Genomic DNA, 14927 nt, shown 5'->3' on the forward strand with positions numbered 1-14927 from the left:
TTTCTTTTAACAATGAGTACAATCTTTGCCTAATCCTAACTATGTAGTTATTGTGCTTAAACCTAACCAAAACCACAGCGATGACAAATCAGAAAAAACAATGACAAAACAGTCTGCTGAAACATTTTTGTAAGGATCATTTGTCATTTGTCCTTCTGATAGGGACATCCAAGTGTCTTTATTCAGTTTGATAAATACAAGGCCTTAAAAGTCAACAGTCCTAAATTTAAATTGGTGAAGTCTCAATTGCCACAAACAGTCGATCTAATATTATTTATCAATCTTTTGTGTCAAATTTGTCAAAAAGTCTACTTGCATTTACCTGTTGGCAAAAAAATGTATCTACTTACCTTTATACTTACCTGCAGTGCTTAAATACGAATAAGATGGTTTGTCCAAAAATCTGTCTTAAATTTGGTTAAAAATCATCTTAAAAAGGTCTTTAAAAGCATTTGGTTTAAGGGTCTGAAACCTGTAGACCTTCTGTGACAGTCAACATATTTTGTGGTTTAGTGTGGGGGACTTAATGCATTTTCTAAAGGAGTCAGACTGCATGTTGGCACAAATTTGAAAATGCTTTTCAAGGAAACAGAGGGCTAAGACCTTGATTAACAAAATAATGCCATTCGTCACCCATAATTGTCTAATTAAACACTGAATCCAGAGTCCCAGGATTAGATGGCACCAAAACTTAACTGATGGCTTTAATATTTTGGCCAAAGTGAATCGTTGACCAATTACTGACAAGATGTTTTGGCAGGTGTGTCGATGGTGACTCTGGTAGGGAAGGGTGACCTACATGCCAAATCTTACTGTACTGAGTTTATGACTTTTAGGGCGCATTCACAACAGGATAGTCAGGGGGACTCGGTTTGATTGGATGGGGAATGCCGAAAAATTTCACACCTTCATTTGGTTCTGTTCACTTTCACACTGCACTTTTTAAAGCACACCAAACTACCTGGACAACGTCTCGCAGTTACAACAGCTGCTCATTTGGGGGCGGTATTTCCCGAAACGACCACTGACCAGGAATAAATTTTAAAAAAAGCATGAGGAAGAAGAAAACCTGGCTCATTGTTTGGCCAAGACCGAAAATAGAAATCCATTTTCTTCAGCCGACTTGGTCACAACAAAAACACCAAACTCCAAAATGCAATGCGCTCTACCTCACTTCCTCTCTTTGGTTCACTTCCTCTCTTTGGTTTGCTGGATAGTCTGTTTGCATTTCCCACTGTAAATGAACTGCACCAGGATTCACTTGCAAATGAACCGAGACCCCGTTTTTAAGTGGACCAGGGTCCGCTCGTTTGGTCCGCACCAGAGTTCGAATGAGCGTTCACACCACTCCAAACAAACTGAACTATCCGTGGAAGCAGACCAGGGTTCGTTTAAAGCGGACCAAATAGCACCAGTGTGAATGCGTCCTTAGAGACTACACCACTGATACTATAAATTTGAGATTCTGGCTTTGCTAAAATTTGAATATAACATTCATAATAAGACCCCTTATCGAAGTTTCTAAGAAAGTTATGGTTTAGTGGGAGGTTTTGGATGATTGTCATGTTTTATCAAGAAGATTGTGTCACATGCTCCATTACCAGGAGACCATTTTCTGACTCAGTGGCTAAATCAAGACTTTGACACTGTTAGGGTTCATGTGTGTGCACTTGTGGTGCTTTGGGGCATTTTAGATAAACGCCTCCACCAAACAGTAGATGTTAATGTATAAGGCAGGAAACTGGAAAGGGAGTAGACTTTCATTTGCCGTTATGAAAGTTTCATGAAAGCTCAGAGTCAAGCCGACAAGCAGCTGAGTGATGTTTTCATCATGGGGGGAAAACCGTCTTTAAATCTTTTAACTCCCGAGAGATTTGCAATGCATGAAGCTGGTGGTGAGTAGATGAGAGAGTGTTTCGTCAGCCAAACTCCGAGAGTCTACGACATGAGTTTTTAAATGGTGAAACAGGAAACCTTGACCGATGTGGAGCTGAGTGATGTTTTCAGTAGAACACTGGAGGTTATATTTACCACTTTAAGGGTTCATGTATGACAGAATCTCTTAAATTAACAATCGTGACAACTGAGGCATTAGTCTTTGTGACAGCTTGTATAAAACACACAGTACAGTGATCACACAGTCTTACGGTATGAATGAGAAACACAATCAAGGCATTTGACTTTTTTATTTACCTTTTAGACACTATTCTGTTTGTGGAGGCTTTGAGCACCACAAGCTGATTGCCAAGCCAAGTCACAGTAAAAAATATGACCATTTGCCACTGTTGAATGTTTTGCATTTTTTTCCATTTCCCCTGCTATATCGAAAACTCACTGCACCGTGACCCAAAAACCAAGGTTCACACAGAACCATGAATTTTGTGTGAAGTTACACCCCTAGTAAAAAAGCCACTGCTTCCAACATCCCTAATTCTGGTATGTTTTGACTTGAAAGCTGGAAGACATAATGAGTCTTTTGATATCTAAACAAGTACCAATAAATATGTTAAACAGCCTGAACATACAATTCAGGAAGTATAATATGAATACTGATATCACTAATCTTCCCACTGTATTCCATTCCACAGTACTGTTCATATGTCAGTAGGACTTGGTGGTTTAGTGGTTACGTTTGAGTCATAGTAACTCCCACAGTGCCCTTAAGCAAAATATCAAATCCAATCTACATCAGTTTCACCCATTATTTGTTTTGCAGCAGCCTGAATGTGACACAGAAAAAGAATCACACTTGCTTATTTCAACCCTCAGCTGGAGGAACGAAGGTTCACATGTGAGCTCCTCCAGCATAATAATTCACTTTGGAACAGTCGGGGAAATTTGCAGTACAAATCAAGCGCGCCCAGAGTTCCTCCCAGACGTGACGAACACGATGTGGTGCTGAGTGGAGGTCCGTTTGTTTTGCGGTTGGCCGGGTTAAGACTCTGACAGCTGAATCCTCATCACCGATGGCGACCGGCTGGCAGCGCACACACAAATAGAACTGACTTTCTCTGGCAGAACAAAATGTAACATGAATTACTCTCCCTGCGATTCAACACTCGGCAGCAAATCTTGAAAAATTCATGAGGCCAGAAACAAACTCTCTCTCTTGATTCGTTCTCTCCTCCATCTCCAATTTCCATCTCTCTTTTCTCATCTCTGCTGTTGTAAAGTAGGAAGCCTTCTTACCTCACCTTGCTCTCCTACTTCGATCTACATTAACTTTTTCCCTTCTCTCACTCTCTCTTCTACAAATTAAGTGCACCCTCCCCAATACTCCAATACCCTGCAAGTCACCGAGCTAGTATACTTTATCGGTATTCACTGTCAGTATCTCAGCAAAGCTCCTGAACTCTAAAACACTTTGAGATTTTGAGCCAGCAGTTTTTCTATCATTACTGAAGCTCAAAACTAGTGAATCTGCAGCTGCATTTCCAAGAAATGGAATGGTAATATTGCAAAGTTTATTCAGCAAGAAATGACACAGTATTATGCAAGTTTGAAACACAATCATTTACACATGATATGTTACTTATTTAAATGCAGTAATTACATTCCTCAACAACAAAAGTAATTAGCTGCATTACTGGTTACTTCACTTCGGCCCATTAACCCAGCTCCAGCGGTACGTTTTAAAACTTTAAAACCACATGTATTCAAAGGTCTAGATACACCAAACTGACTTCAGAGAACTAGCGAAGACAAAGCCCCCTGCTGCGTCGCCTCAAAAAGTTGGACATGAACACACTGCAAAGACTTCAACCATCATTCAAAAAGGGAAATCGAAAAATTGTCTTGACGCGAGTAAGCCAGTTCAAAGCATATTTATGGTGTAACACAAACCATCATGAAACATTTCTGTGAAAGAGTTCATTGACTAAAGAAAAATAATTTAACCTCATGTAGCAAGTTTTCTTTGGTCTCACTCCCTGTTGACTTTAGCTGTTTGTTTACTTTCCTCAATCTGTTTACCTTGTTGTGCACTGAGCTGAACTACCAATCAGAGTGATCATTAATGGCCTAACAGTTGTTGATGGCCGACCATCAGCTAGGTGTGTCAGGTCCTTAACAGATGTAGAAAAATAAAAAAATAAAATGAGGTGTTGTGATTTAACAAGCAGCCAACCTATGGGTTCAGTTATTATTTCAAGTCATGAACTTGTGATACAAGTTGCAAATTGATTGTTGATTGACTGTTTACTTATTCAAGAATGAACGTGTGTGTGTTTAATTGTGAGTATGTATATATCTGTGTGTCATCACTTAGTCTCAATGTTCCTGTATTTGTGTTTTCAGTTCCTCTTCCTGTCAGAGGTGTTACAGTGGAGAGCCCAGACCACTCCAGACCACGTCCTGTACACACTGCTCAACTCCAGGGTAAGACTTCACAGACAAACACACACACATATGTTCATATCAATGTGGGGTTTGGGGGTCAATATAAAAGGTCTACACAATACCTTTAAATGAACCTACCCAGGTGAAAATTTAAAAAATGCCAGATCCCTTTCCTTATGTTGCAGCATTTGCTTTATATTAAAGTGCCTTTGTGTTTTTCATATTCAGTGTGCAGACTGACTGAGAAAGACTGATCCATGACATATTTATTCATACGTTTGTTTGTATGAAAGATTGTTGTACAGCATCACAGAATGGGCCAAAAGAATAGGCATTGTTATTATTATGATGCAGTTTGTAAATGACATTGTGTATGAATTGGTAGTTTGCATAATGGCAATATGATCCACTGGTTTGTTTACAGCTGTTCAGTACTGAGATGCTGCAACGGAAAATGTGACATGACATTGGCTGATACACACCACTGATTGAATGTGTCAATCATCTTCCTGTGTGTGCGCGCGTGTGTGTGTGCGTGTGTGTGTGTGTGTGTGCGTGTGCGTGTGTGTCTGTGTGTGTGTGTCCTCATCCAGGGTACGATAGCCAGCTCTCTGACTTGTGTTCAGCTGCATAAGAGGGCAGAGAAGATCGCAGGCATGCTGGCTGAACGGGGCCACCTGCAGGACGGAGACCACGTTGCACTGGTCTACCCTCCAGGTAAACACTGACCTCATATCAATATCAGTATCAACTCCATTCCCTCTTCTCATTTCTCAGTTTGAACATCCTCACTTTCTTTCCTTGCCTCCTCTACTTGCATCTTAGTCCCTCTAACCTAAGATGTGAGTGAGGTAAGGAGGAGACACGAGGAGAGTAGTTGAGTAACAGGCATCTAACAAAATGAGACATCCATGATTTGGAGCCGTCATTTTAGAGTGCCGTTGATCAAATATGACGTGTGGCACAGCCGCATCATCATCTGAGATGCATTTCAAGAATTAAGATATCGATCAAGATGGTGTGCTGAGATCAATATCCGGGTCACAGGAAGGAGAAAACACAAAAGACGCACTAAATAAAGAAGTGATAAGAGCCCCATGTCCTGATGTTTTGCATGTTGATATCAATTTCAGTTTATTTATTCATATATGTTTGGTGTGACGGCATCACTTTCAAAATTGTGTATATTACAGCAATACAGGAAATGGCCAAAAGTATATGGACACATGTGTTAGCGTACTAACTGTGTGGTCTGGGTCTGTTTTCATGGTTTGGTCTTCTTGGTTCCAATTAATGAAAATCTAAATGCTACAGCATACTATGATATTTTAGACAATGGTGTTGCTTCCAACTTTGTGGCAACTGTTTGGAGAAGACGCTTTGTGTTTCAACATGACAATAGCTGAAGCCAGCTCCATAAAGAAATGATTTTTCCAGTTAGGTATGAAAGAACCTGATCTGCACAGAGCCTTTGGACCTCACTAATGCTCTTGTGGCTTAATGGGAGCAAATCTCTGCAGCCAGATTCTAAAATCTGATGGAAAGCCTGAAACCAGAAAAGTGGAGACTGTCAGAGCAGCAGATTAATGCCCATGGGTACTGTAAAAAAGTAATGGTATAAATGCAGATGGATTTGAAAAGTCTGCATTACTGTGCTACATAATAAGACATGATGTATTGGAATACCTTAAACATCAAATGAACGTAAAACAAATCCATTAATCGTCTGAAAAGCAAATTTCTGTTATTATCAAGTACACATGTTGGCACTAAACTGATTGAAACATACCAGAATGTTGTAACGATCCCTTGATTAGTATGCTGACATGTAAACAAGGACAGACAGGATGTTTTTAAATGAAGAAGGACACAACAAAGACATTCAGAGCAGTTCAGTCGTGCAGTCAGATCGAAGGGAGCGCCACAGGGAAAATGAAGGAGAACAAGAAAGAATTGTAATTTCCCCTCAGAGACACGGAGCCTCGTGTCCATCTCGGCGGGACGAACGCAGCCGTGCAGGACGAATTCCCAGACACGAGGAGATTGTCTTAAAGTAGCATTCAATTAATCGCCTCCAGAGTCCACCGCTCAATACTTAACCTCCTGGCCTCTGTGAGGGTGTATGTGTGACCATTTCTTTTCTCCTTTTCCTTTCTCCGTTTTCTTTGCTTTATCAATTCCTCCTCCTCCCATCTCTCCTTATTTCCCTCGCGTGTCTGTCCTCTGTTCCTCTCTGGTGCATTTCTGTCTCTCTCCATTTTCCTTCCTCCCCATCTCACCTTACTTTCTCTTCCTTCATTCACATCTTCCCTTCTTTCTTTCTTGTCCTGTCTTACTGCAATTATCTTCCCTTCTCACCTTCCCTTTTCCTTCCTACTCCTCCCTTTGTCTCTCCTCCATTTCTCCCCTCTCTGTCCTCCTCCCTCTACATTGCCCTTTGACCCCTCCCTTCCTCCTTGTCCTTGTTGCTACCTCCACTTTACTCCTCACATCCAACCTCTCCTTTTCCTGTCTCCTTACTCTTCTTCCTTATCCTCCGTCATCTCTCTCCTCCTGTCTTTTCTCTAGGTATCGACCTCATCGTGGCATTTTACGGCTGCCTTTACGCCGGTTGCGTGCCGATCACGGTGCGACCGCCTCACCCACAGAACATCGCCACCACGCTGCCCACTGTCAAGATGATCGTGGAGGTAAAAATGAACACTTTGATGCCTTCATCTGACAGATTATTTATACCTTCCAAAGAGGATGCTTTCTCATGTTTTACCACTCACAACATGACATTCATGAAGAAAAAAAAATGTTATGAAGTTGAAATACTCTGAAACAAATTAGTCACCATTTCACAGAAACTCTGAATTCACAGCAGAGAAAACAAAAACTGTGTTGATCATTTTGGGCATGTGAGTGGTAAAAAGCCCCTAAATGGAAAGACCAGATGGAAACACCAAAACTATTTAACACATAGAGAGCAGATTTCCCCTCAATAAAAGTTTTAAATGAAAAACAAAAACAAAAAGTAGCAAGTTTGGAAGATTTTTTCAACCCATAGTCAATGTGCTCACACAAAGTAATTCATCAAAGCAAGAATGTTGATATGTCAGGTGACACCTACATGTTTAATCAGTTTAATCAGTTTAATCGTTCATCATTCTACTCTACTCTCTCTGTATATTTCCATTCAGTGTCTCAAATAGTAAGAGATCCCTGCCTTGTAGAACCTTCTCTGTCAAAAAGCTATTTTACAAAGTGGTCTTATAGCTATGAAATCACAATACAAATAAAAGCTGCTGGTGTTCAACTCATAAAAATGAAAAGACGGAGTGCATACCAAACAAAGATAGAGTGAAGGGGCAAAGGATTCGACAGCCTGCAGAAACCAGGAAACCAGCCAGCAGTCTGGAAAAATAAGTGAGTGAATGAATGTGAGTTGTGAATAACGGCAAGCCTTGTTCATTTTTTAAGAGAGCTGGCAAGAGGCGATGTAGGAGGTCAGAGCTGGAGGTACTTCACTGTAAATCTCACAAGCAGTCGAATTTAACCGTTTTCGTTTCAATGGGCGATTTAAAGTGAGGCTTTCTCTTACATGGTGTTGGATAACACATTAGCTTCTGCTGATGAATGTTGTCAGATGGTAAGTAGTCTGTACTGTGTTTTGCAGGTGAGCCGGTCGGTGTGTGTGATGACCACACAGCTCATCTCTAAACTGCTGAGGTCGAAGGAAGCCTCAGCCACCGTAGATGTACGGACCTGGCCCCCTGTCATGGACACAGGTACACACACACACACACACACACACACACACACACACACGAACAGATTTTCATTAATACAGATATACATATAGGGACTGTCAAGCGATTAAAAAATGAATCCAATTAATCACATGCTCTGTGATTAATTAATCACATACATCAATTCTTGCTGTTACAGTGTTTAAAACATTTCAAGTCCAATTAATTTTGGCAGATGTTTCAGTTGTAAAGCTGCTTGATTTTGGACATAACTGTTCCTGTGTCCTCTATCACCAAAACTGGTCTGCAGTCCATTTTGCAAGGCAGTTAGTAAGTCGGTCACAGGTAGACTTACTTAGTTTGCGTCTGAGTTGAGTGTGGCTTGATGAGACTGGCTGCTAGCACTAGCATCAGAGGCTGTGCTAGCTCAGACCTCTGGGTTCGCTGTTAAAGGCTTTGTGTTGAGGTGATATTTCAGGCTTGAAGTATTACTCTGGAATGAAAATTCCTTGCTGCAGAAACTGCAGAGAACGGTGCTCCTATCAGCAGCTCCATTTGGCCGTTTTTTAAAATGTGAATGTTCCATTCACAGTGTCAAGCAGCATTGTCTCGTCTTCCTCCATCATGTGACAAAGCCACTGTGGTCTTCAATGACGCACCAGGTCAAAGGGCACCATGGATTAATTAATCATTAGTTAGTGTTAATTTAATAATAATTTTAAGAATTTAATTTAAAAACTGATGAACCTCACATTCTTTGATAGACAGGTGATCAGTTCAGAAATGTCAAAACAATGACAACAAAAAAGACAGACAATCATTGAAGAAAAATATTAAAATAATTTTGATAAGTAAAAAAATAATAAAATTAAGAATGATTATAATCTGCATATTGTACATGTATTTTAAAGCAGCACTGATTGAACCAGGTTGATTTTCTTTTCAGACGATTTGCCAAAGAAGAAACCTCCGCTGCTGTATAAACCATCCAACCCCGACACCCTGGCCTACCTGGACTTCAGTGTCTCCACCACCGGCATGCTAGCTGGAGTCAAGGTAAAAACACACACATGGACACACACACACACACACTGAGCTGAATCAGATGTCCTGTTTGAGGACCAGACAAACTAAGAGCGTGTTCCAAATCGCATACTTTTCCTTTTTACTTTTAGTAGGTACTGCAGCTGCCCTTAAAATGTATGTACTGTTGCATGCAGTACGCACACAATTGGAACATCCTACTTTCTCATAACATTGCGCCCTGAACGTTGACCCTCTTGCTTTTATATCCATTATCTTGGAGATAAAACAAACGCCACTCACTAAGTTCACCAGAGATGGAGATCAACCCATAGAGCTCAGCTGTTCATATTATATTTGCAACAGTGAAATTACATCCGCAGTTTTCTGTCATTGTTATTTTTATAGTTATGTCCTATTGTTGTTTGGAATATTTATGATTATTTTGTTCACTTAGTATTCCTATTATTAACTGGTCATCAGTCACCTGAATGCACTGTCATCTGCCATTGAGGTGTCTGACAGATTTCAACGAGTTGTCAAGCTGTCATCTGTCTGCAGCTCAGCAAATGTGACAAATCTTCTGCTTTGCAGAGGATTATGGGTCAAAATAACCAGAAAAATGTGCTGGCTTGCAAACTGCAAATATGACTAGTTGTAATACAACATCCTGGTAGCATTGGCATTCTGCATTTGAAATACTTTGTATTGGAACACACTAAATCATTTTTCTGGTATACTATATAGTAGGGCTGCACGATTAATCGTAATAAAATCGTGATCTCGATTCATATGCATATGCCATCTAATTTTTCAATGACAGCGATTCTGCCAGCCCCGCCCATGCCGGGAGTCGGGACATCATCTGCATGAAAACAAGCGCTCCCAACGACGCAGCGTTATACCACGTGATGCAGAGTGACAGCCGGCCGGCAGTTTGGAAAGCAGCGAGACGGGGGGCAGGGGGGCACTGCTAACTGTAGCCTCAGTTTGTGCCTTATACAGATCTGCTGGTAAAGTTAACTTAGAGTTAGCAAGCGTGATAAAAGACGGCAGAGAGGCGACGTTGTGCAAATAAACCAATTTATAAATTTTCTGTAGCAGTAAACAGATGGGCCGATAACAAATGTGTTAACTAACTATGCTAAAGCTTTACAAGCTATTCAGGGCTGCAGACGTTAACATGACAAACAGCAAGGCTACGGCTAACAAGTTATCGTACTGACACTCCTCAGACAGACACACACACACATACTGGACAGCCTCTCGGTCCTTAGCCGCTAATGTTAGCTCATGTACAACACAGGTACCACACAAAAACTTTTACAAAGGGTCATAATGTGCTTCTAGTGACTGACAAATCGCCAGCGAAACTTGTTTACACTGCAGACACGGAGAACAGCTGAGTACCTGCTCTCATGGGACAAAGATCCTCTTAGAAGAAAGACGGATCACTCTGCTCTACTGCCAAGAACAAAATGTGAGGCAAAGATCCTCTCTGAGGAAGAGGGTTCACTTTGCTGCAGGGTTCACCAAAATGTTTTTATTTTTTTTTTTTATTTTAATAAATTGAACACACATTAAAGAACATGCAAGATCCTGTGGAGAATTAATACATATAATACAATATGATAAACATTGTCAAATTAAATGAAGGAAGAGGATTTTGTAAAGGCAAATAAAATATTGGGGATTTATGTAAAAATATACATAGAGACATATAAATAATTATATAATTAAAGATATGCAGGCTATGTTAGGTGAATACTCCTAAATGCATGGTATTGAAACATTTAATTTTGACTTAATTCCAGGCCTGGAACACCTATCTCAGAAAAATGTTTTTAACATTGATGTTATTGTTAAAATTGTTCAAAAGCTGTAAGAAAAGACAAGAGACTAAAGCTAAAACAGGAGTGTTCCCTCTCTGCTGACCAGAGTTTATGTGCCTTGTGTCTCTTGTATCAGGCACAATCATAGGCTTTGTTATTTAATGATATTTTTTTTATTATTTATTTATAATTTTTGTTACTTTTCCTTTTGTATCAGGAAATAAGCAAAATATATCTTTATATTGAAAAAAAATCGTGAGAGAATCGTGATCTCAATTATAAGCCAAAAAATCGTGATTCTCATTTTTTCCAGAATCGTGCAGCCCTACTATATAGTATGGTAGTACTGGGATTAGAACGCATAGCAAGACTTGTCTCCAGTAGTCACTTAGACAAAATAACAAGGGAAACTAGGGTCCAGATTAAAAAATATTTTTTTCCTTTAACATTTAGTTCAGAGAACTCTTTTTTTAAGGTAGCAACATGCCTATGACATAACTTTTCCCCCCTGTTGTTCAAAGATTGCCTTTTTCATTGATTCAGTATTTATTTTCTCGTGTTTTGTTTAAAACATTGCATTGATTGGGTAGTTAGTGGCTTTATATTAGTAAATATATATATATATTATATTGACCCGGCATTATATAAATATATATAAGTAAAATGTCATATCTAGTCTGATTTTGACAACATCAGCCCGTTTATGTTTTGACATTTGAAGAATTAAGACTGATTGGCTTGATTAACACTGATTAAAGGTCGGCAGGAGACGCCTGCATCATCATCATCATCATCATAGGCGCTGATATGTCTCTGTGTATATTGAGTGAAAGGCTTTATTTAACAGAATAAGATCTGTGACGGTGGTGACAGTTTAAAGATTAAAGGGCCCATTGATTCCTGCTGCAGCAAATCAAACAAACCTGCATCCTATGCTCAACTCATGTTTCTTTGCCACTATTCATCCAGTGGAAGTGCGTGTGCATGTGTGTGTGTGTGTGTGTGTGTGTGTGTGTGTGTGTGTGTGTGTGGTTAAATCCAATGTAGCCAACTCTTATTAAACAAGACCTCTTCTTGTTTGGTCTCTAATCCACCCATGTTAAAACCTTTTGTTTCTCCACTCTCTGCTTGCAGATGCCCAGAGAGAGAGGATAGAGGAGATTTATGTGTTTCCAGACAATAGAAAGAAACAAGCAGTAAAAGTAAATATTTTGTATGCGTGTTTTAAGGTATAATTGAAACGTTTTTTAGAAGAGAAACATATTCATTTCTTAAAATGACAGCAAAAGATTAAGAACATTCTGATACCTTTACAAAAGAGCTCAAAATGTAAACCTCAAGTTGCCAAAATAGTAAAACCTAGACAGAAAATGAACTTCAGATAATGGCTGTATTTCCCACATTTACCAAATGAGACCGCTCAGTGTCTTCTATTAGCTGGACCCAGATTTAACAGATTAAATGAGATCAGGGTCCTGACTCTATCCTCCAGTCGGGACACTTTCTCTGTCTTTCTCTATCAATCAGCACGACATTTCATCAGTTATCAGTCTCACCTCTAACGACCTGAGATAACAGTATACATTAGAGATTGAAAATTGATGGTAATTGTAGATGAAATCTTCTCCAATGAAGGAGAAGCTGCTCATTTTTAGCTAATATCAAAATGTTATTTTCTCTTTTCTTCATGAGGGAAACAGGAGAATCTGTTCAGCTCTTGTCAGGGTGGAACTGCTCTGAGCCTTGACTTCTTTTGCTTGCTTTTTATGTTGGAATTGTAAAGTCAGTCGTTAGTTGCTGTCATTGTAAATCATTCAGTGTGTAAATCCCTAAAATGCTAACAGGATTAGTTCTAGACTGGTACAACCATGTTGTCGCCAACTGAAGAACCAACAAAACCTCACTCTGATGAGATGTACTTTTAAAGCTATAGCCACAACCCCAAGGTTATTGTTAGGAATGCAGCCTAAGAACTGAACAGATTTCAGACATTGTCAGATGATGATTGGAGCAATGTTCTCTGACCTCCTACAGCTACACTATATACAGCTGGACAGTAAAAAGCTCACTTCACAAAATATCATAGCTAAACAGCTATAAAATAATCCTCCATTTCTGGTCATTGTATCATACCACAAAATATTTTCTGTGACAATGTTCACGCCATTAGTGACTGTTGCTATGTATTTTTGCATCATGAACACAAAGAAACACAACAAACAAAAAAGCCTCATTAATGAATGTTTTGAGAAACACACACTAATCAGCAAAGAGGTAAAACAGGGCAGGAGGAAACAATGCCAGCATATTTTTTCATGTGCGGCTAAATTGCCTGTCCATTATGTTTAATCACCGTTCTTAATGAGCAAATCAGTCAGTGCTGGAGTATTAGTGCTACAGCAGGCAGCGCTGGTGCCAAAACACAATGAGAAAAAACAAGGCGGTCAGTTCATCTGGTCACTGCTGCACCCACGGTTTTGTTATGCTAATCAATGTACTGTGGACACATTTCTAGTTAATTAATCGTTTTTGGCACCACCAGGGCTGGAGGTCCTGAACCCAACCTTTAGATTTTCTTTGTGTGTGTGAAACATAAAGAAACATTTACAGTTTCTCTTTTCTGCTGAAAAAAGGAACAATAACAAAAGTACACAGACCAATGAAAATATCCCAACTTGTTGCCTGACAGTAGTTACATAAAATCAGTGTTTGTTTTGAAGCTGCAGTAAAATGAAATGGATCTACTGCATGCATTCTTTTCTGAGTGTCATGTGTCTGTCTGCTGTTTAGATGTCTCACACAGCCACCAGTGCCTTCTGCCGCTCCATCAAGCTGCAGTGTGAGCTTTACCCGTCCAGAGAGGTCGCCATCTGCCTGGACCCGTACTGCGGCCTGGGCTTCGTCCTCTGGTGCCTTTGCAGGTCAGACAAAGAAAACAGTGTACAGGCATTAAAAACAGGCATTTGTGATTTGGATTTGTGAATCCAAATGAAGATGTTACTTAAAGGAACAGTGTATAAGATTTTGGGGGATTAAGTGGAATCTAGCTTGAGGACAGGAGATTACAACCAGCTGAAACTTTTCCCGGTTAGAAAATCCTTCAGTTTTCATTGTTAAGGAGGTTTTTACTTGGAGCTAAATCATCTGCAGAGGTCTCTTACTCTCCAAAACAAACAGACCTGGTGATTTAAATTGGTAAAAACATTGAACAAGGCAGTTTCACCTTAAACAATTCTGTGTTCTCCAATGCTGCTTGCGCAGAGGGGTTGCAAACTACGGTGGCCTTATCTTAAGCAGTGTTTGGTTTGTCTGTTCAGGGCTACTGTAGAAACATGACAGTGTTACATGGTGATCTCAATGGATGAAGACCTGCTCCCTATGTAGTTGTATTATACACTAAGAAAACATATATATTATGTTCAGTTTCTGCCAATATGTCCCCCTAAATCCCTCACACTGAACCTTTGAAGTGGAGTTACTTAAATACCTATTCTAGTCACGCGGGGCAGATGCAGAAGAATGTCTGAAGGCACGTTTAAGAGGACGCTTCAAAGAGCATATTTACACCTTGACTTATGCCCACTGGTATTAGAAATGGCTAGCATGTTAGATTCAACATATATTTCTACATTATGGAAGAAATGATTCCATCAGTACCACAACATAATCCCCCCATGCTCATCTTTCCTCTTGTTTTGTTTCTCTCTGCAGTGTGTACTCAGGTCACCAGTCCATCCTGATTCCTCCATCTGAGCTGGAGGTGAACCCGGCTCTCTGGCTGTCAGCCGTCAGTCAGTACAAAGTCCGTGACACCTTCTGCTCCTACAGCGTCATGGAGCTCTGCACCAAAGGCCTCGGCCTGCAGACCGACTTACTGAAGGTAAAGGGGCTGAAGAATTTGTGTTTTACCTTTGATGTTGTATAAATTCAATTAACAAGAGACCTCGGAAAAGATTAAAGTGGCATGCAAATATAAAAGGGATCACAGACAACAGCTTCT

General features: G+C 40.0%; 1 protein-coding gene across 6 annotated transcripts in view; it reads left to right on the forward strand.

Moving 5' to 3' along the window:
• Window positions 1–14927, forward strand: part of LOC125902101 (disco-interacting protein 2 homolog C) — a 251250-nt gene that overhangs the window by 219883 nt on the left and 16440 nt on the right. For all 6 annotated transcript variants that reach the window (XM_049598230.1, XM_049598233.1, XM_049598231.1 and 3 more), the window contains exons 24-30: window positions 4297–4377; window positions 4932–5055; window positions 6907–7028; window positions 8000–8111; window positions 9019–9128; window positions 13718–13848; window positions 14639–14807. In XM_049598230.1, coding sequence (XP_049454187.1) covers window positions 4297–4377; window positions 4932–5055; window positions 6907–7028; window positions 8000–8111; window positions 9019–9128; window positions 13718–13848; window positions 14639–14807 — 849 coding nt within the window. The remainder of the gene's footprint in view (window positions 1–4296; window positions 4378–4931; window positions 5056–6906; window positions 7029–7999; window positions 8112–9018; window positions 9129–13717; window positions 13849–14638; window positions 14808–14927) is intronic.

This window comes from Epinephelus fuscoguttatus, linkage group LG15, assembly GCF_011397635.1.
Source record: "Epinephelus fuscoguttatus linkage group LG15, E.fuscoguttatus.final_Chr_v1".
Classification (NCBI taxonomy): Eukaryota; Metazoa; Chordata; class Actinopteri; order Perciformes; family Serranidae; genus Epinephelus; species Epinephelus fuscoguttatus.